The 22,826-nt window shown below is 42.8% G+C and overlaps 1 protein-coding gene across 15 annotated transcripts in view; it reads right to left on the minus strand.

The window, feature by feature from the left end:
* The window catches only part of MITF (melanocyte inducing transcription factor), a 367,954-nt gene extending 346,711 nt beyond the window's left edge, over positions 1-21,243 (minus strand). For 5 of the 15 annotated variants that reach the window (XM_073592105.1, XM_073592101.1, XM_073592103.1 and 2 more), the window contains exon 1: positions 20,680-21,242. In XM_073592105.1, coding sequence (XP_073448206.1) covers positions 20,680-20,783 — 104 coding nt within the window. In that variant the 5' untranslated portion in view covers positions 20,784-21,242. Of the gene's footprint in view, positions 1-17,243; positions 17,724-20,679 lie in introns of those variants that run through there. The other 10 variants (XM_073592108.1, XM_073592106.1, XM_073592104.1 and 7 more) reach the window with 4 other exon arrangements.
* Positions 21,244-22,826: the final 1,583 nt, after the last annotated feature.

Genomic DNA, 22,826 nt, shown 5'->3' on the forward strand with positions numbered 1-22,826 from the left:
AAAATAGGGTCTTCAGTGTAAAGCTGAAAAGAAAAAAAAGTGGTGATAATGGCTGCCGTAAACTCCCGGGATTTTGCTGCAATATTACCGTGCATATGGTGTGTTTTTCATAGATCATGTGACTGAAAAAATGCATCAAAAACACAACACAGGTGCATTTTTGATGTGTTCTTGCTGCGTTTTCAACACATTTCAATAGGGAGGTGCTGACCAAATATGCACCAAAATTGCAGCAAGCAGGATTTGTAACACCACTTTAAATGGTGCCCATAGTGGCCGACAATAAATTCATATTCATTTACATTCATGATATTAAAGGGGTTGTAAAGTTAAAAGTTTTTTCACCTTAATGCATTCTATGCATTAAGGTGAAAAAACATCTGACAATACCGCCCCCCCCCCCCCCCAGCCCCCCCTGTTTTACTTACCTGACCCCTCGAAAGTCCAGCGCTCACCCCCGACATCCTCTTTGCCGCTCAGCCTGGCCGTTGATTGGCTAGAGTGGATGGATTGAAAGCAGTGCAGCCATTTGCTTGCGCTGCTGTCAATCACATCCAATGACGCAGCGCGCCGGAGGCGGAGCCGAGTGATACAGTGAGCAGCTATGGCCGCCGGCTGTATCACAGGAATGCGCCTGCAAGCACTCAACACCATGCGAGGGAGCTGGCATGAAGGTGTTGAGTCTTTGCGGGGGGGAGCCGTGACAGCCGCCGAGGGACCCCAGAAGACCAGGTTCAGGGCCACTCTGTGCAAAACGAGCTGCACAGTGGAGGTAAGTATGACATGTTTGTTATTTAAAAAAAAAAAAAAAAAGTATCTTTAGTGATCCTTTAACCACTTGTTTACTGGGCACCTGACCAGGCCAATTTTCAGCTTTAAGCGCTGTCACTCTTTGAATGACAATTGCGCGGTCATACAACACTGTACCCTTATGACATTTTTATCATTTTCTTCACACAGATAGAGCTTTCTTTTGGTGGTATTTAATCACCACTGGGGTTTTTATTTTGTGCTAAACAAATAGAAAAAGACCAAAAATTTGGGAAAAAAAAAAATAAAAATAATTTTTCATAGTTTGTTATAAAATTTTGCAAAGAGGTAATTTTTCTCCTTCATTCATGTGCACTGATGAGGTGGCACTGATAGACTGCACTGATGGGCACTGATACAGCGACACTGATGTAAACTTATAGGCAGCACTGAAGGGCACTGATAGGTGGTACTGAAAGGCACTGGTAGGTGGCACTGATGATGAGGCACTGATGGCCACTGATCGGCAGCACTGATGGGCACTGATAGGTGGCACTGGTCGGCATTGGCAGGTGGCACTGGTGGGCACTGCTTAGCAGCAGTGGGTCTGGAGTGTGCAGGACTGATGTCCAGTTTACTCCAGACAGTAATCTGCTTTTTTTTTTCTCCTGTCAGCGCCAGGGAAAAAAAAAGTCAATACCGGCTCTGTTTACATCATGTGATCAGCTGTCATTTTATGACAGCTGATCACTTGGTAATGGGCCAGATCGGCCACTTACTCCGATTTGTGATTAGCCGAGTCTCATTGGCTCGCTGATCACAGAGCAAGCTGCACGCGCCCCAGGGGGCGCGCAGGCAAGCGTGCAGCGTGCAGGCAGCTCATGCATGGGAATTGCATGGCAATTTAGGCCCGCGCTGTAGCCGTCTTTTGTCTATAGCGCGGGCGGTAAGAGGTTAATTGAAAAGTTGAATATAATACAATTATTTATAAATATATATATAGATCTATATATATCTATATATATATATAGATATATCTGGCACAGTGGTCTAGTGGGTAGCACTCTCGCCTAGCAGTAAGAAGGGTCGCTGGTTCGAATCCCAACCACAACACTACCTGCCTGGAGTTTGCATGTTCTTCCTGTGCCTGCGTGGGTTTCCTCCGGGTACTCCAGTTTCCTCCCACACTACAAAGACATGCTGGTAGGTTAATTGTATCCTGTCTAGTCCCTAGTATGTATGAATGTGAGTTAGGGACCTAAGATTGTAAGCTCCTTGAGGGTAGGGACTGATGTGAATGTACAATATATATGTAAAGCGCTGCGTAAATTGACAGCGCTATATAAGTACCTGAAATAAATAAATATAGATATATCTATATAGATCTATATTTTTTTTTTTTTTTAAATATATTTTTTAAAAACCGTCAATTTTGGTTTCGACCAACTGCATCCTAAATTTTCGGTTTCAGCAGCTGAATTTTCATTTCAGTGCACCACTAAAATCAAATCAATATTTGGAGTGCCTGCCCTTTGGCTTTAAAACAGCATCGTTCTTACACTTGCACACTTTGTATAATTGCACAAAGTCAGGAATTTCGCAGGATTAGAGTCAGGTGTATGATAAACCAACTATACCAAGCAGGTGCTAATGATCATCAATTTCATATGTAGGTTGAAACACAGTCATTAACCACTTCACGCAAGAAGTGGTAAGAAGGTAAGCTGGTGGAGGCAATGTGATGCTTTGTCTAGTGAAGGCCATGCCTCCCCGATGGGCCAAGGCTGCTTTGACGGCACATAGGGGACTTACTCAAAACATTAGGTGGGTGATCATAATGTTATGGCCAATCGGTGTATGTGAATAAATTTACCTGCTAAATAACCAGAATTCAGTACAGGTTTGTGAGTGCCACACCCCAGCCACATTATGTACCCAAAAGGTGACATCACTAATTTACAGCCAACAGCTTTGAAACTTCCTGTGTCTCCAGCCTGACCATTGAACTCCAGCCTGACCATTGAATTGTGCATGAACACCACCCACCTTGTGTTCTCCCCACCTTACCCATCCAAAGCCCTCTGACACGCGGTATGAGCCCCTTTGCCGTCTTTAACACAGGGCAAAAGGGGCAGCTGCCTCGGACCCATTGTTGTGGGGCCCAAAGCAGCTGCCCCTTGAGCCCGCACTGCCTGCAAATAGTTGATAAGTGGATTTGGGAGGGCCCAAGAAAATGTTTGCCCAGGGTCCAATCATTATTAAAGGCGACCCTGAAAATGGGATGGAAATAAAAAGTGAAAACAAGTATTTTAATTAACAATATAGGTGTAAGGTTTGCATCTCTAGTACAGGCAAGGAAGTGAAAGGACAAAAAACCTCTAAGTTTCTACCAGCAACACAGACAGTTTTACTTTTAGACACATGAAAAAAGTTAGGCCCTCCTGGCTAGAGGGAACATTGATTAAACACTGACACAGCAGGGATAGCAGTTGTTGCAGTAGCTGCTGACACTGGCAGAAGGACCTGCAACACTCACCGGAGCCCTGAGCATTTTATAAACCTGCCCAGGACTGCACTGTCAGCATCTTATATGGTGGACAGAATGAGGATCCACATAAGAAACCACTACTAGCCTCCCACCTCTCATCATACCACAGCATGACTGGGAAGAGCCTCATTCAATGCACCCCGGATAATGGATACGGGATCTGTACAATCTTCTGCAAAGAGAACCTGTCAATTAGTATGAAGAATACCTATAACTCATCTGCCCATAGCATGCAAGCAACGCTGCATCTACTATCCCCATGTTTTTTGTTCAATGTCAAGCGGTCATAAACCCGCACTATTAAAGCAGGTGATAAAAAGAAATGCATAAGCCGAAACTTGCTATGAGGAAGGCCACCACGGCCGAAACGCGTTAGCTGTGCACACTGTGTATTTTAACATGTAGCAAATAACGACTTGTATTATGGAGTACACCAGGTAGCCGGTTTATGTTTACTACGGCATAAGCTGAGACTACCTGCAGTGACCAACTGAGCCGGTCCTGGCTGGGGAAAGATTGCAACAATATGGTCGGGATCCACCCACAATCCTGGACTGGCACCTGGCCAGTCACCAGCTCTTTGCTCGCAGAGATCTGAGAACCGAGCGTTCAGTGGTGTTTGATCGCTCAGTTCCCAGTCTTAGAGCCTGCGGGGGACCGATGCTACATCCACCTAGGTAAGTATGATTCTAAAAAAAAAAAAAAAAAAATACCCATACTTCTCTTTTATTAAAGATCCTTAGGGGCGTTTACAACAAAATCTTTGCCTTCACAGTGCATTTCGGCATGTGAGTTTTCAGTGCGTTTTTGTGATTTTTTTTTCTTCCCTTATTTAAAGTTTTTTTTTTGTACTAAGTTGTTGCACTTACATGTGTTTGCACGCATTCATGTGTATTTGCACTTGTTCGTGTGCGTTTACGTTTGTTCCAGTGCGGTAAACTGCAGCATGCTGTTTTTTTTTTTAAACGCACATGAAAGCACTGCAATGGTCTAAACTAGGCTTGTTGGAATACATTCATTTTTCTGCGTTTAAAAATGCATCTGGTGTAAACCAGCCCTTAAACCACTTGACTTTTGGAAGGTTTTGCTCCCTTCATGACCAGAGGATTTTTTGCTATTCAGCACTGCGCTACTTCTGGTAATTGCACGGTCATGCAACACTGTATGCAATTTTTTTTTTTTTTCACACAAGTAGAGCTTTTCTTTGGAGGTATTTGATCGCCACCAGGGTTTTTATTTTTTATTATATCAATGAAAGAATACCAAAAATTATGAAAAATATAAATATAAAAATATAAATATAAAAATATAAAGCATATTTTCTACTTTCTACTAACGTATCCAATAAAATGGAATTTCTTCATACATTTAAGCCAAAATGAATTCTGCTACATGCTTTTCCTAAAAACCAAGCTGAGTTTTTTGGGGACACTATACTATTGGGGACACCAGTATAATTCTGATCATGATCAAGTTACTGATCCATACTAGTATTGGCGGTGATCAGTGAATTATATTGTGCCTGTGATAGTGTGGCAGACAATCTGGTGCTAACAGACATTGGCTGGGAGGATCACTAACTGACTAATTGACACTGAAAAGGTGCTGCTAGTGACACTAATAGAGTGATCAGTGATAATACTGTACATTGTACTAATGACACAGGCTGGGTGAAAGGAGTGTTCAGGAGGGCAATCAAGGGTTCAACTGTGTGCTAGGAATCGAGATTGTGTTTTTTCCCCCCTCGCGATCTTAACAAAGCATTTAGCCCAATTTTTTTGTATAATGTGAAAGAGGATGTTACGCCGCGAGAAACATGATTTTAATTCTAAGCAAAAAAAAATGTGATTCTCATTTTTCCCAGAATTGTCCAGCTCTACTGTGTGCCTAACAAATATATGTGTGGTGCTTATACTAAGACCCCTTTCACACTGGTGCGCTTTTCAGGCGTTTTAGCGCTAAAAATAGCGCCTGTAAAGCACCTATAAAGCGCATCTCAAAACACCCAGTGTGAAAGCCCCAGTGCTTTCGCATTGGGGCGGTGCGCTTGCAGGACGGGAAAAAAAGTCCTGCAAGCCGCATCTTTGGGGCGGTGGGGGAGCGTTGTATACACCACTCCTAAAATGCCCCTGCCCATTGAAATGAATGGGCAGCGCTACCATAGCACCTGCAAAGCGCTTCGACAGCGCCACAACATGGGCGCTATTAACCCTATTTTCAGCCGCTAGCAGGGGTTAAAAACGCCCCACTAGTAGCCAAAAAGCGCCGCTATAACAGCGGTAAAGCGCTGCTAAATTTATCGGTGCTTTACTGCTAACGCCCGCACCGTCCCAGTGTGAAAGGGCTCTTACAGATCTGGCTGGAGTCTCTCCTTGCTTAGTTCTGAACGGTAACTGAAAGCAGGGAGGGATCCATCCAGAATCTATGTGGTGTGTTCATAAACACACAGATCTCTGTTCTGTGATTGGCCACAGCTGATCAGCAGGTATACAGCCAAAATCATACTGTGTCCAGTCACAGCACAGGTCAGCAGGGGGCGTGTGCGCATGCACACCTCTAAAGCCTCATGCACACAGGACGTTTTAAAAACGCCAGCGCTGCTGCCGGGAATAAGCAGTGTTAAAAACATGCATTTAGCTGTGTTTTTGAATAGCGTTTATGCGCGTTTAGCGTTTTTTGGCAGTAAAAACTCTCTGTATAATGTAAAATCGGCTAAAAACGCTAAACACGACTAAAAGCTGGTTACAGCCTATGGACACAGGTTAACATGGAGGAGAGTTCAGAGGCAGTAAAAAAAAAAAAAAAACGGCAGGTGCCCCTTAAAGCAGCTACAAAAACGTCCTGCGTGCATGAGCCCTTAACCAGGAAGTTCGGCACGATGTACTGGTGCCCACCAGGGAGCCGCCCGCCATCACATAAATGTGCTGTTGGCGAAGGGCGAGTGGTTAAAGTTGTGGGCTGCTGCTTCACTAATCATTAGTAAAACCCTAAACACAGAAGGGGTGGGGCTAGGCTTGATTTTTAAATGAAAAGTCAAAATTTGCATATGACTTTATACTGATTCAACCCCTCCACCTCTAGTGGTATCATTTAGGCCCCTTTCACACACTTGTATGACCGGAAAGTCGTGGGACTTTTGATGCGACTTCAACTTGCAGCAATGCCTGTGTAATCTTGAGGTCTATGAACCTCAAGTGGCATCAAAGTCAGATCAAAGTAGTGCAGGGACTACCTTGAGGTCGCTGCGACTTGAAGTTGCATAGATATGAACGGTACTCATTGTAAATTATGGGGTGCAAATTGTCATGCAACAGGACAAGTCGCACAAGTGTGAAAAAGTCTAAGGCCTCTTTCACATGAACGATCCGTTCAGGTCCGCCTGTCAGTTTTTTAGGCGGATCTGAACGGACCCTCCATAGACCTCTATGGAGCGTCGGATGTCAGCGGTGACGTGTCCGCTGACATCCGACCCGCTCCGATCCGAAAAAGTGTAACGGAGCAAAAACCTACTTTTTCATCCGTTTTCGGATTGGATCGGGTGACGACGGACTCTATGGTCCGTCATCATCCGATCCCCCATAGGGGAGAGCAGTGCTCTGACAGGTCCGTCGCTGCACAGTGTGCAGCGATGGACCTGTCATCTGCCTGCTCAGCGGGGATCCACGGAGCGATCCCCGCAGAGCAAGCGGATGTTCACGGGGCGGATCATCACGGATCCGTCCCGTGTGAAAGGACCCTAAAGCTAAAGTTTAGGTATTGTTGGCTTCCAGGTCCTGTACTGAGCGGCTGCTGCATTGGATCCAGGTAAGTAGACATCTATGAATGGGGAGGGTGAGTTAGGTGAGGTCAGAGGAATGGGAAAAATTGTACTTATCGGTTAAAAACCCTTCACGCCGACCATACGCAAATATGCGTTCCCAGGGTCACCCCGTTACCATTGTTTAGAGCCAGCGGTTGGCTTTCTAGATAACAACTGATGTGGCTAAAAGCCCCCTCCCCGCCGCCTTCTGCAGCTCTCCTGGGCTGCCCCGTCCCACCGGGAGGCCCGGGCAACACATCCACCGGCTGGCCGAAGACCTGAATGATCGAGTCTCCAATCTAGAAACCCAGAAGCGATGTCATGATATCACTTCCAGGATTACTCGGCTGCCAAAGTGACAGCAATAAAAATTATCAGATTTTTTTTTTTAAAAGAGACAGTGTAAAAATTAAAAAAAAAAAAAAGAAATAAAATAATTAAGAAAAAAGAAAAAAATTTAAAGTGCCCCCTCCCTCCGTGCTCGCGCGCAGAAGTGAACGCCTACGTAAGTCGTGCCCGCAAATGTAAACGGTGTTCAAACCGCACATGTGAGGTATCTCCGCGATCATCAAGAGCAATAATTCTACCACTAGATCTCCTCTAACTAACGTGGTAACCTTACTTGTGTCCTTTTTCAAACTCACCTACTATGTAACTATGTTACTATGTAACCTGTAGAAATTTTTAAAGCGTTGCCTATGGAGATTTTTAAGTACCGTTGTTTGTCGCCATTCCACGAGTGTGCGCAATTTCAAAGCCTGACATGTTTGGTATCTATTTGCTCGGTGTAACATCATCTTTCACATTATACAAAAAAATTGGGCTAACTTTACTGTTTTTTTTTGTTTTTTTTTTTAATTCATGTGTTCCAAAAAAATGACATTTGAAAGACCCAGGGGCTCTGCTAAATATATATATATATATATATAAATAATGTTTGTGGGTTCTAGTTTGGGGGGCCTAGTATAGACCTGCTTTTAATTTCAGCACATATGACCTATGGAGGTGCCTATGCCCTGCAGTGAGGATCATCTTCACAAAGACAAAACAACGTGAGCTGTGAACCTGGTTTGTTAGTATAAGAAAGTTGGTCTGCAGGTTTTCCTGACTGATGTGGGATGTTGACTATTATGTAATCTCCTGCTGACAATGGGATTTGCTTTGCCGCGTCAACATATCCACTCCCAGCATAGCTCAGGAAAGACGTGTCCTCTGTGTCCCGGCATTCACACACAAACTGGGGGAAGTTACGGCTTATAGCTAGAATATAGCGGTAATGCTAGACTGCAGGCCAAATACACAGACAGACACCATACAACCCGTCCTGAGAGTGACACAGCACAGCCCTGTCTGGCAGGACGGGAGACCTGATTTTTTCTCTGCTGCAGTTACCTTTTCACTTACAGGACTTGTCCCTCCCCCTATTTGAGACTGTACAGTGAAAGAAGAAGCAGGACATCTCTCTGCTATCTCCTCCTATCAGCGTGCTCCTGGCACTGCGGCGCAATTGACTGGCTTATTGTGCTGCTTCTCCCCAAGTCTAAGCTCTGCTATACAGGGACTGCAAGGGGTTAATGCCAAATCCAAGTATTCAAACTAAAAAAATGTTTAAAAAAAATTGATTTTGCTTTCCCATAGACAAAGTGTGAATCTAGCCTTACTGCTGGAAGAATAATAATTTTTTATGTAACAGATCAGTGCTGTGCGGCTTCACTACTTTTGTACACAGGCAGCGCGGGGAAATGACGGAACACCAGCGGCTGGAGGAAGAGAGGCACGGGACCTCAGAGCTGTACCAGGGATATGTCAGCAACAGGACAGGAAATGAGGATATATCTCACTAGGGCTCCATTCACACTTCGGTGACTTGTCATGTGACTTGGAACGTGACAGATCGCATGAAAAGTCACAGTCATTCTTTTCAATGGCACCTGTTTAGAATGGTGCAACTTAACCACTTACAGACCGGAACAATTTCCCCCTTAATGACCAGGCCATTTTTTTGCGATACGGCACTGTGTCGCTTTAACTGACAACAAAAAAAAGAGCGCCAATTTTTTTTTTAAAAAAAAAACAATATTTTTTACTTTTTGCTATAATAAATATCCTCAAAATAATTTGTAAAAAACTAATTTCTTCATCAGTTTAGGCCGATATGTATTCTTCTACATATTTTTGGTAAAAAACAAAAAAAAAAAAAAACGCAATAAGCGTATATTGATTGGTTTGCGCAAAAGTTATAGCGTCTACAAAATAGGGGATAGATTTATGGCATTTTTATTATTTATTTGTTTTACTAGTAATGGCGGCGATCTGCAATTTTTAGCGGGACTGCGACATTGTGTCAGACAGATCGGACACTTTTGACACATTTTTGGGACCACTGACATTTATACAGCGATCAGTGCTACAAAAATGCACTGATTACTGTATAAATGACACTGGCAGGGAAGGGGTTAACACTAGGGGGCAATCAAGGGGTTAAATGTGTTCCCTGGGAGGGTTTCTAACTGTGGGGGAGGGGACTGACTGGAGGAGAAGAGAGATCACTGTTCCTGATCACTAGGAACAGCAGATCACTCTGAACTCCCCTGTCAAGAAGGGGATCTGTTTGTTTACATTGACAGATCCTCATTCTGGATTCCTTTCCCGCGATCGCAGGTGGACGGCGCGGCTGCCAGGCACGCGCATCGGGTCCCCTGTCCTGCAGCGGGCACTTGCGCGCCTGCTATGGCTCTTAAAGGAGCCGACGTATACCTACGGTGATTGGCAGGAACGAGCCAAGCATTAGCCACGCCCCCTTTTCCCGCCTCCCGCTGATGTCATCCCCAGCGTTGCCCTGTTGCATCCTGCGGGAGACCCGAGCGAGCGTCCTCGACTCCCGGAATATTGGACGCACTTGTTCTCAGTCCGGTTGCAGCGCAGCCCTGTTGAACTCAATTGGCAAGTTTTGAAAGCGCATGGTAACGATCCAAATATGCTGGATTTTTTTTTACCTGAAAATGCCTCTAATGTCACTTATATATGCACATATACGCGCACATTGCGTTCATCGTAAATGCATTCTACTGCCCAGAATATTGGTTTATTGTGACCATTGGAATAAATTTACTGTCATACATGCGCACTTATGCGCATTTAGATGCACGTACAAAACGCTGATAACCTTCACTCCAAATGCAGGTACACCATCTGTGTACAGAGCGCCTCCAGGTGGCCATATTGCATTTTACAGAAAATGACGGCATTACAGACTGAAAAGTAAATTTGAATTTTATTAACATTCCATTACAATATGACCTGTGTTTAAATTGTACAGTGTATATGATTGTTGTTATATTATTATTTTTTTTTTTTTCATGTACTATTTTTTTTTTTTCCCCATAAAAATGAAGTTACCATTTTTTAAATATATCACTCTGTGTGTAATGAATCTATATAATATATGAGTTCCCTTTTTGAATTGAATTACTGAAATAAATTAACTTTTTGATGATATTCTAATATTTTTGAGATGCACCTGTATATGACTGTAATTTTATTATTATTTTTTTTAATTTACTATTATTTTTTCTCATAAAAATTGAGTTACCATTTTTGAAATATATCACCCTGTGTGTAATGAATCTATATAATATATGAGTTTCCCCTTTTTGAATTGAATTACTTAAATAAATTAACTTTTTGATAATATTCAAATTTTTTGAGATGCACCTGTATATGATTTTGTTATATTATTATTATTTTTTAATTACCTATTTTTTTTACCATAAAAATGGAGCTACCCTTTAAGTTTCCTGGAGTTGGGCTTCAAAAGAAGTTCTATGATCATGGCATACACTTTTATTTTATAACATCAGCATTGTAATAACGATACTGACAATAATTAAATTGTATTAGAACTGTAATGTCTTCCTTTATTTTGTAAAATGTTGTGAAAACTGTTGGCACTATATAAATCCTGTATAATAATAATATCCAATATAAGCTTACTTAAAAAAAAAACATTTCCTTTCCTAATGTGAGTTCTGCCATCTCTTTCCAGAACTTCCTGGACACCCTGCATGCTTTGCAGCATCTAATCACCTTTGGAGGACTACATATCCCATTGTACCTTGCTGCCTGTAGACAGTGACTCCTGAAACTCCTCCTCTCAGCACCTCTGTAGTTCAGAAGGCAGGCTCTGTGAAATGTGTGACACAGCAGGACCACACAGGAATTCAAGGAAGGAAATGTGTGGGGATCCACATGGGCGGTTTTGCCGTCGGAAAAAACTATTTTTTTACATCTGTGTCCCACTGTGAAAAATTCCTTGCACTTCCTGTAAATATCATAGAAAGTGAAAGGAAATTATGTAAAATCCCCTTTTCATACAGCTGTCCCCACAAGTGTCCCCTTAGGAAGAATCCCTCATTATTCCAATGATAATCAAAATTTTGGATTTTTCTCCCACAATTTCCATCCCGTGGTTGTCAGCAGGACAAATAGGGGTATAAAATACACTATATTGCCAAAAGTTTTGGGACACCTGCCTTTACACACACATGAACTTTAAAGGATATGTAAAGGTTCGGGTTTAAAAAAAAAATATATAATAATAACAAACATGTTATGGCCCTGATCCTCCTCTTCCGGGGTCCCTCAGCGGCACTCCTGGCTCCTCCTCTTCTCGAGTGTCCCATTGAAGAGCCGCTCTCCCTCGGGGCACTCGTGCGGGCACGCTACCGTGTCCTGCTGCTGCGTCGATTGACACAGACAGCAGGACTCGGCCCCGCCCCCCCGCCTCCTGCGTCATTACATTTGATTGACAGCAGCAGGAGCCAATGGCTGTGCTGCTATCAATCTTTACAATCAGGACCCGAGACACTGGCTGGAAAGACCAGGTTTAGGTAAGTAAAAGGGGGGCTCTGGTGGGGGCAGCTGCATCACAGGAGTTTTTTCACCTTAATGCATAGAATGCATTAAGATGAAAATCCTTGAGGGTTCAATATTGAGTTGTCCCACCCTTTGCAGCTATAACAGCTTCAACTCTTCTGGGAAGGCTGTCCACAAGGTTTAGGAGTGTGTCTATGGGAATGTTTGACCATTCTCCCAGAAGCGCATTTGTGAGGTCAGGCACTGATGTTGGACGAGAAGGTCTGGCTTGCAGTCTCCGCTCTAATTCTTCCCAAAGGTGTTCTATCTGGTTGAGGTCAGGACTGTGCAGGCCAGTCAAGTTCCTCCTCCCCAAACTCGCCCATCCATGTCTTTATGGACCTTGCTTTGTGCACTGGTGCGCAGTCTTGTTGGAACAGGAAGGGGCCATCCCCAAACTGTTCCCATAAAGTTGGGAGTACAAAATTGTCCAAAATGTCTTGGTATGCTGACGCCTTAAGAGTTCCCTTCACTGGAACTAAGGGACCAAGTCCAACCCCTGAAAAACAACCCCACACCATAATCTTCCCTCCACCAACTGATTTGGACCAGTGCACAAAGCAAGGTCCATAAAGACATGGATGAGCGAGTTTGGGGTGGAGGAACGTGACTGGCCCGCACAGAGTCCTGACCTCAACCCGATAGAACACTTTTGGGATGAATTAAAGTGTAGACTGTGAGCCAGGCCTTCTCATCCAACATCAGTGCCTGACCTCACAAATGCACTTCTGGAAGAATGGTCAAACATTCCCATAGACACACTCCTAAATCTTGTGGACAGCCTTCCCAGAAGAGTTGAAGCTGTTATAGCTGCAAAGGGTGGGCCAACTCAATATTGTACCCTACAGACTAAGACTGGGATGCCATTAAAGTTCATGTGTGTGTAAAGGCAGGCGTCCCAATACTTTTGGTAATATAGTGTATATCTAATGGGGACACAGACCGCAATAAAAACCTCAGTAAAAGAAACCAAACAACACTGACTCCTTATTAGGGAAAACATTAGTGTTGGATAGAGTGTAGAGGGATTAGAACCCCTGTCAGGTTTTTATTGTCGTCTGTGCCCCTATTAGGGAGATCCATCCTCTTTACTTATCCTGTATACCTTTATCACTGAAAATAAAAGAAAATTCCAAATATTGCGTTGTCACCGGAATAGAAGGGAAATCTTCCAATGGGGACACTAGTTCTGGTGACAGCCAGGGATTCTCTAACTGAGAAGGGATCTTTTTTTCACTTCCTGTTTTGGCTGTGGGACAGGAAGTAAAGGGAAATCTTCACAAATAGCAATGTAAAAGAAAATGACAGCTGTAACGCTTCCTCATGCTAACTAAAGTGTTAAAAAAAAGTGTTGTCTTTAGTTCTACTTTAACCACTTCAGCCCCGGAAGATTTGGCTGCTGAATGACGAGGCCATTTTTTGCGATTCGGCACTGCGTCGCTTTAACGGACAATTGCGCAGTCCTGCGACTTTGCACCCAAACAAAACTGCCGTCCTTTTTTTCCCCACAAATAGAGTTTTCTTTTGGTGGTATTTGATCATCTCTGCAGTTTTTATTTTTTGCGCTATAAACAAAAAAAGGCCGACAATTTTGAAAAAAACACAATATTTTCTACTTTTTGCTATAATAAATATCAGTTTAGGCCAATATGTATTCTTCTACATATTTTTGGTAAAAAAAAAATCACAATAAGCAATTGATTTGTTTGCGCAAAAGTTATAGTGTCTACAAAATAGGGGATAGATGTATAATATTTTTATTTTTTATTTTTTACTAGTAATGGCGGCGATCTGCGATTTTTATTGGAACTGCGACATTATGGCGGGCACATTGGACACTTTTGACACCATTTTGGGACCATTGTCATTTATACAGCGATCAGTGCTATAAAAATGCATTGATTACTGTAAAAATGTCACTGGCAGTGAAGGGGTTAACACTAGGGGCGGTGAAGGGGTTAACTGTGTTCCCTGGGAGGTAATTGTAACTGAAGGGGGAGGGGACTGACTGGTGGAAGTGACGGATCGTGGTTCCTAGCTAATAGGAACACACGATCTGTCACTCTTCTCAGAACAGAACAGGGATTTGTGTGCTTACACACACACTTCCGTGTTCCGTCCCTCGTGCTCGCGATCACTCGTGGCCGGCGGTCATCGCGACCGTTGGCCACGAGCATCAGTACCCCCGCAGTGGAGCCGGCGCGTGTGTATAGCTACGACGGTTCGCGGGATCGTGCCGACCTGCCACAGTAAAATGACGGTCAAAACAGTAAAAGATGAATTCTGATTGGTTGCTTCAGGTTACTTGCACTATACCGATTGAACTTTGCTTTGATAAATTACCTAAAACATTACTACTGCATGCCTATGCTGCCAATATCAGTGTGACATCTTATCTGATAATCAATGATAACCAATCTCAAACCAACCTCCAGATAGCACAAAAATGACATTGAATGACACCAACTACTCAATTTGTGATCTGCGGTAATTTGGAGGGTAAAGTAAAACTAAAGGCAAAACTTATTTTAAATTTCTGATGATTTCTTTTATAACCCCTGTTAGATTTTACCGTCTATGTCCCATTGGGGAGATTTCCCTTCACTTCCTGTCCTACAGCCCAAACAGGAAGTGAGAAAAATTCTCTCCTAAGTGAGGGAATGCCTGACTGTCACCAGAACTAGTGTCCCCATTGGAAGATTTCCTCCTTTATTCCCGTTCTGGTGACAGCCCAAAATGTTGGATTTTCTTTCCCTCTCAGTGATAATGGTAAACAGGACACAGATAGCGGGTAAATCTCCCCAACGGGGGCACAGAGAGCATCAAAAACCTGACAGGTGTTCTAATCCTTCTCCACGCCATCGAAAACTAAAAAAAAAAGTTCTGCCTTCAGTTTTATTTTAATGATCTAACGAACGAGTTTCAAGCTGAACTCCGGGTACATGTAAAATATTACAACAAAAAAAATAAATAGATAGCTGCAAAAGTTATAAATTTATTTTGTGTTCACCAAACACCTTTTATTACTTTGTAGAATTATCAGTGACATCATCCCTGTGATGTAAATAGCCTGTACAGAGAGCAGAGCTGTGGGAGGGGCCCAGCAGGCTCCACCCACTACAGGGTGCCTGCAGAAGACTACAGGAGGGGGCGGAGACAAGACCAGTCACCCTGCACAAGGAGAGAGAGCAGCAGTGACCGGTCTTTATTACAGGAAGTCAAAGTGTCACACTGGATTACTGCACAGATCTGGAAGAAATACATAAAGCACACCAAGATTCAAGGAAGAATACACAGGACTCTTATATTTAGACAGTATATGCTTATCCTGGCGTTTCACTGCTTCCAGTCCAGTGATGTACCAGTACGTCGCTGGATATGAAGGGTGATATCTCGGTTATTGCTGCAGCTGCAATTCAAAGGAGTTTGACGGGCAGTGGGGAGACGATAAGTCAGCTACTCACCGCCTTTGTTAATCCTGCAAATGTCCCATCACCGTGTAGCAACTGCGTACACTGCATGTGGTTGCAGAGCAGCCCCATTTACTTGAATGGGCCACATTGAGCTGCTGAATGCAACAGGATAAAAAAACGTTTGCCGCGACCACAAAGGAAAGAATCACAGCCGCAGATCATGAACACCCCCAGTTGCAGCTTAAACGGTTACTAAACCCAGGAGCCTGCATTCACTATATCTGGTCTCCCACAGTACGCAGAACGTGGAAATGAAATAAATTTACTAAATATAAACTGCTATATACCTTTTCTCATCAGCATTATATAGCAGTCTTGTGACTTCTATCAGTATCTGGTTAAAGCTTGTAGGAGGAGTTTTCATTCTCCTCTGACTGTCCTATGAGGCTGCATGACCCCTGACCCTCTGTCTAGACAGTGCTGATTGGCCCTGTGCTGATCACATGCACGCTTCCAAGAAAAAAAAAACTCTTTAGCAATACACACCAAGCTGAGCATGTGCAGAGTGACTCCTAGGGCCCTGTACTATCAGCAGATGGATTAGGGACAGTGGAAGAAGGGGAGGATCAGAAAAAACAGGATCAAATATCCTTTTTACACAATGCGAAGGATTAACCCCTTAGGTTCCACAGTGAGTATAACAAGCATGCTTTACTGTATATACAGACTTATTATACTTTTGTGGGTATAGTAACACTTTAACGGGGGGGGGGATAAAACCGCGTTTCAACCATGTGTTTATACTAACCCCAACTGTAAGTCTAAACAAACCCCAAGGCTGGGTTCACATGTGTGCGGCTTGGTAACGTGTGCATAATCATGCATGTTCCTGACCTGCACAGAAATGTGCTGTTCTAAGCAGATGCACGGGGGTGCCATAAAATTCTTAATAGCACCCTCACCATCGGTACCCACGTGGCGTAGCACCATGTTTCGCGCAACGCATTTTTAAAACAGGGACTTCTTTCCTCGTGTTTCTCATGAGAACAGCAGCCTATTCAAATGACTGGGCTGCTGTACCTGCAACCTGCGCATGCACAAGTGTGAACCTAGGCTCAGGATAGGCAACAAAGAAAGATTTTGATAGCATTATGACGCTATTAAAATGTTCTCGATGAACCCTTAGCAATTTGCAATTCATAGCACACATTTAATTAGTGATTAATGGCTTCTACGTGCTACATTTGATTGTTTTCTATGTGTAGTATTCGATCAGTGACCAGTACTGAATAATGAGGGGTGGTCACGGGTGCACTACCAAAAATCCCCTGTAGGAGCAAGGAAGTCCCACCAAGGGGCACACAGGTGGCTCTAAAAATCTGACACAGTACACATTCCTTCTTGATCCAACAAAAGGGTTCTCCTTTAATAACCATAGATAGATAAGTATGTAAAGACTTCAGTAGAACAGAAGACAACCAGAACTAAGTTTGACTAGCGGGTCGCAGTGTTTTCCAGCACTAGACAACTAACTTCTATCATTTGCCTGCAAAGGCAGCTAACAGATCAGCAGACGGCACAGCAAAGTGACATAAAAGTCTAATATCGCATAACACGTGTGTTGAGGTTTTCTCATACATTCCTCTGATTGTCTTTAGTAGCGCTTTCCCACAAAGCAAATGTATTTTTTTTTCTTTTAAAGTGAACCTGTCATTTAAAATGCCTTTACTACCAATAGAGAAAGGAGCACACGGCTCCTATGAGTACCCTAGACCAGACAAAGTAACAAGTTTGCTATAAAGCCAATACAAACACATACTTGCTTGCCCCGGCTCCAAAATCTCCCCAATCTTCCTCCATAGCTTATCCAATTCGGGTAATTCTGGGTAATGGGGATCACGGGGCACTACTGTCTGCTTTCCATAATGTAGAATTCCTGCAACTGTCAATTCTTGTGTAGCCTGTATTCCATAACTTAGGATTCTTGAGTGGTCAACTGTCAATCCTTGCGTAGCCTGCCTTCCATAACATAGAACTCCTAAGTGGTCAACTGTCAATACTTGGGTAATCTGCTTTCCATAGCATAGGACTCCTGAGTGGTCAACTGTCAGTCCTTAGGAAGTCTGCTTTCCATAGAATAGGACTTCTGAGTGGTCAACTGTCAGTCCTTAGGAAGTCTGCTTTCCATAGCATAGGATTCCTGAGTGGTCAACTGTCAGTCCTTAGGTAGTCTGCTTTCCATAGCATAGGACTCCTGAGTGGTCAACTGTCAGTCCTTAGGTATTGTCTGCTTTCCATAGAATAGGACTCCTGAGTGGTCAACTGTCAGTCCTTAGGAAGTCTGCTTTCCATAGCATAGGATTCCTGAGTGGTCAACTGTCAGTCCTTAGGTAGTCTGCTTTCCATAGAATAGGACTTCTGAGTGGTAAGCTTTTAAGCCTCACGTAGCCTGCTCATATGTGCCTGCTCCTTTTCCCAATCCAAGCAGGTAATGGTTAACTTTCAACAAATCTTCTTCCTTTGCTCAAACCAACTGCAGTACCTCAACGGCCAACACCAGCCCTCTTATTGGATTGTGTGATGATGGGGGTGGGAGGTGTGGCTGAACTCCAAGGTGGAGCTGAAGCTGAGTCACCAGGTATATTGAAATAGACATGACAGGTTCACTTTAAGTGCAATTAACTATGAAATACTGAAAAAGTTCTAAACCAAAGCAGGCAGTAAATCTTCAATGTTATTATGCAATGGAATCTGCTAGCATTACCCGTACACACAACTTATTAGGATGCTAGAAGTCCACCGCTAACCTGGGATGCTCGTTAATTGTCCATGTTTGCTACAGAACACGGACCCGGGCAAGATGTCCCACAGCGGAACAAACGTTTGCAACGTCACAACTTCACGTCACAGCTTGAGGTGACCAAACGGCAACCCAATGTCACAAGAAATAATTCAACTGACAATAATGCTGAGGCAGCAATTAATCTGCAAGCTAACCTTGAATGCCAACTAGAATTCTGAATAGAACTGGGCATTTCATAGCAGTAAAAAGCATTCATTATCACCGTACATAGCAGAACATTCTATTTTGTAACGAACGTCAAAGAGCTCACAGTTCCCCTAGCTGATAATACAATCCAGCAACCTATTTCCCCACAGTTCTAGACTGCAAAGTAGCCTAGAACGGTCCAGACATGTAGAAATGAAAGGAGCCATTAAATTGATATATTTGGGTTTTAAGGACATATCTTAGGGTAACCCAAAGTTTCCACATATTTCAGATGAAGTTGGTATACTGGAGAACAATATTTCCAAATGCACATTGAACTTCCTGCCTTGTAGTCTTAAAGAAGAACACTGGCAACTGTCATTTACTTTTTCACAGCTAATGAGAACTAAACAGTAAAGCTACATCAATATCAAAGGACTCTTATAAAATAAAGAGCCACCAAATTTATATACTTGGCTTTTGAGAACATTCGTAGGTCAGCCCAAAATTTTTCAGATATTTCAAATCAGGTTGGTATACTGGAGAACAATATTTCCAAAATGCACAGAGAACTTCCTGTCTTGTAGTCTTATGCCGCGTACACACGGTCGGACTTTTCGTCTACAAAAGTCCGACGGACGCTGACGGACTAAAGCTGGCTGACTAGCCGATCGTGTGTGGGCTTCCCCGGACTTTCAGCGGACTTTTCCAGCCGCAAATCTGACGGACTTTAGATTTGAAACATGCTTCAAATCTTTACGTCGTAACTACGCCGGACCCAGAAATCCGCTCGTCTGTATGCTAGTCCGACGGACAAAAACCCATGCTAGGGCAGCTATTGGCTACTGGCTATCAACTTCCTTATTTTAGTCCGGTGTACTATGAATCCATCGGACTTTTGTTTGATTGTATGTAGGCAAGTCCGTTCGTAAGAAAGTCTGCCGCAAGTCCGCCGAAAGTCTGACAAAAGTCCGTCGAAAGTCTGTCGGACTTTTGTACCCGAAAAGTCCGACCGTGTGTACGCGGCATTAGAGAATACAGGCAACTGTCATTTACGTTTTCACAGCTACTGAGAGCTGAACAGTAAAGTTGCACCAATTGTCAAAGGACTCATGGAAATGAAAGGGCCACCAAATCAATGTACTTGGGTTTTGAGTACATTTGTAGGTTAACCTAATTTTTTCAGGAATTTCAAATCAAGTTGAGATACTGGAGAACAATATTTCCAAATGCACAGTGAACTTCCTGTCTTGTAGTCTTATGACAGAACACTCCCAACTGTCATTTAGCGACCTAGTGACAGCCAATGAATGCTGTAAGTAAAGTTACATCAACGTCAAAGGTCTCGTAGAAATAAAAAGAGAACCAAATCGGCGTACTTGGTTTTTAAGATTTTTGATTTTGCTCAGGGTGATCAGAAATTTCAAGTCTAGTTGGTATATTCGAGAACAATATTTGCAAATGCACAGTGAACTTCCTGTCTTGCAGTCTTAGGACAGAACACTCCCAACTGTCATTTACCTCTTGATGGCTAATGATGAGTCTCAGTAAAGGTACATCAATATCAAGGGACTCGTAGAACATAAAAGGCCACCAAATTGAAGTTTTTGGGATTTGAAGGTTAACCTAAATTTTTCAAATATTTCAAAGCAAGTTGGTCTATTGAAGTAGAATATTTGCAAATGTACAGTTGACTTACCGGCTTGTAGTCTTATAAGACGACATGGGCAACTGTCATTTAACTAGCTCTTGACAGCCAATGAGAGCTGTACAGTAAAGTTACATCAATGTCAAAGAATTTGTAGAAATTAAACGACTGTTAAATTGTAAGTTTTTCTGGGTGATCAGATATTTCAAATCAAGTTGGCCTGCTAGAGAATAATATCTGGAAATGCACAGTAGGTTTCCTGTCTTATAGTCTTCTAAGAGAACATGGGCAACTGTCATTTAAATACCTAATGACAGCTAATGAGAGCTGCACAGTAAAGTTGCACCAATGTAGAATAAGAGAATTTCTGCAAGCGTTGCGACTTTTCTTGAATGCTAATAGTAGCTCTTTCATATAATGCATACAACGTAACTTTTTTTATCTAGGTATCATGGTCCTTTAAATCTTTTACAGCGATGCCATATAGGGAATAGCCGTCATAAGGAATATATATATAGACATATGCCGTTATTTTAACCTTTCTGTATCGAGCCCAGAATTTTCCCGCTGCAGCCTCACCAATAGGAAAAGCGCTGTCACCAAGCAGATGTCACTGACCTGTAATTTAAAGGTTGACTCTTCAGCTCGTAATACGTCTTCGGCTCTTCGTTAAAGTCTTCGCCTACGTCGAAATCAGCCACAATTCCTGATTCAGCCTGCATGGTTACAGCTGTCACAAGCACCCGGACTCGACTGCGAAACAGCAGGCTGCTAGCTCTCCCAAGTCTTTCCTCTCGGTGTCATACACACAGTAAACTCTCTCGTCCTTGCCTGCACTGTATACATGATTTTTTTTTTTCTTCTCTTCTTATTGACAGCATACTCCCGGATGTCGACTCGCCTCTGCCATCTATTGGATGTATTTAAATAGCCTATGGCTTTTTTTTTTCCACTTGCTGATACAGTAACTAAGTGCTAAACTATAGTGAGCGATCTGAACCGTACCGCGTTCTAGAGGCTGCCCTGGGTTCTGGAACAATTGTATCCCTGAAACTTTATTATCAGCCAGGACACTGTCCGCATGGAGTTTGCGTGTTCTTTCAGTGGCTGTGTGGGTTAAGCTCATAAGCTCCTTGAGGGAACGGACTAATGTGAATGTACAGTATAAAAAGCACTGAATACATTTTGGCACTATATACAGGTGCATATCCAAAAATTAGAATATCATCAAAAAGTTAATTTATTTCAGTAATTGAATTCAAAAAGTGAAACTCATGTATTATATAGATGCATTACACACAGGGTGATATATTTCAAGCTTTTTTTCTTTTAATTTTGATGTTTATGGCTTACAGCTAGTGAAACCTTAAAATTCAGTATCTCAGGAAAATAATATTCACTAAGACCAAAAAAAAAGGATTTTAATACAGAAATGTTGGCTTAGTGAAAAGTATGTCCATGTACAGTATAGTATGCACTCAATACTTGGTCAGGGGCTCCTTTTGCATGAATTACTGCATCAATGTGGCGTGCCATGGAGGTGATTAGCTTGTGGCACTGCTGAGGTGTTATGGAAGCCCAGGTTGCTTGATAGTGGCCTTCAGCTCGTCTGCATTGTTGGGTCTGATGTCTCTTATCTTCCTCTTGACCATACCCCACAGATTCTCTATGGGGTTTAAGTCAGGTGAGTTTGCTGGCCAATCAAGCACAGTGATATTATCATTAAACCAGGTATTGGTACTTTTGGCACTATGGGCAGGTGCCAAGTCCTGCTGGAAAATGAATTCAGCATCTCAATAAAGCTGGTCAGCAGAGGGAAGCATGAAGTCCTCTAGAATTTCCTGGTAGAAGCCTGCACTGACTTTGGACTTGATAAAACACGGTGGACCAACACCAGCAGATGACATGACTCCACAAATCATCACTGACTGTGGAACCTTCACACTGGACCTCATGCAACTTGGATTCTGTGCCTCTCCACTCTTCCTCCAGACTCTGGGACCCTGATTTCCAAATGAAATGCAAACTTTACTTTCATTCGAAAAGAGGACTTTGGACCCCTGAACAACAGTCCAGTCCTTTTTCTCCTTAGTCCAGGTAAGATGCTTCTGACATTCTCTGGTTCAGGAGTGGCTTGACACAAGGAATGTGACACTTATAGCCCATGTTCTGGATACGTCTGTGTGTGGTGGCTCCTGAAGCACTGACACCAGCCGTAGTCCACTCCTTGTGAATCTCCCCCAAATTCTTGAATGGCCCTTGCTTCACAATCCTCTCAAGGCTGGGGATATCCCTGTTGCTTGTGCACCTTTTTCTACCACGCTTTTTCCTTCCACTCAACTTTCCAATAATATGCTTGGATACAGCACTCTGTGAACAGCCAGCTTCTTTAGCAATGACCTTTTGTGACTTACCCTCCTTGTGGGGGGTGTCAATGACTGTCGTCTTGACAACTTTCTGCAGTCTTCCCCATGATTGTGTAACCTACTGAACCAGACTGAGAGACCATTTAAAGGCTCAATAAACCTTTACAGGTGTTTTCAGTTAATTAGCTGATTAGAGTGTGACACCATGATTGTACAATATTGAACTTTTTCACAATATTCTAATTTTCTGACATACTGAATTTTGGGTTTTCACTAGCTGTAAGCCATAATCATCAAAATTAAAAGAAAGAAATGCTTGAAATATATCACTCTGTGTGTAATGAATCTATATAATATATAAGTTTTCACTTTTTGAATTGAATTACTGAAATAAATTAA

Source organism: Aquarana catesbeiana, linkage group LG07 (assembly GCF_042186555.1).
Source record: "Aquarana catesbeiana isolate 2022-GZ linkage group LG07, ASM4218655v1, whole genome shotgun sequence".
NCBI classification, from domain to species: domain Eukaryota; kingdom Metazoa; phylum Chordata; class Amphibia; order Anura; family Ranidae; genus Aquarana; species Aquarana catesbeiana.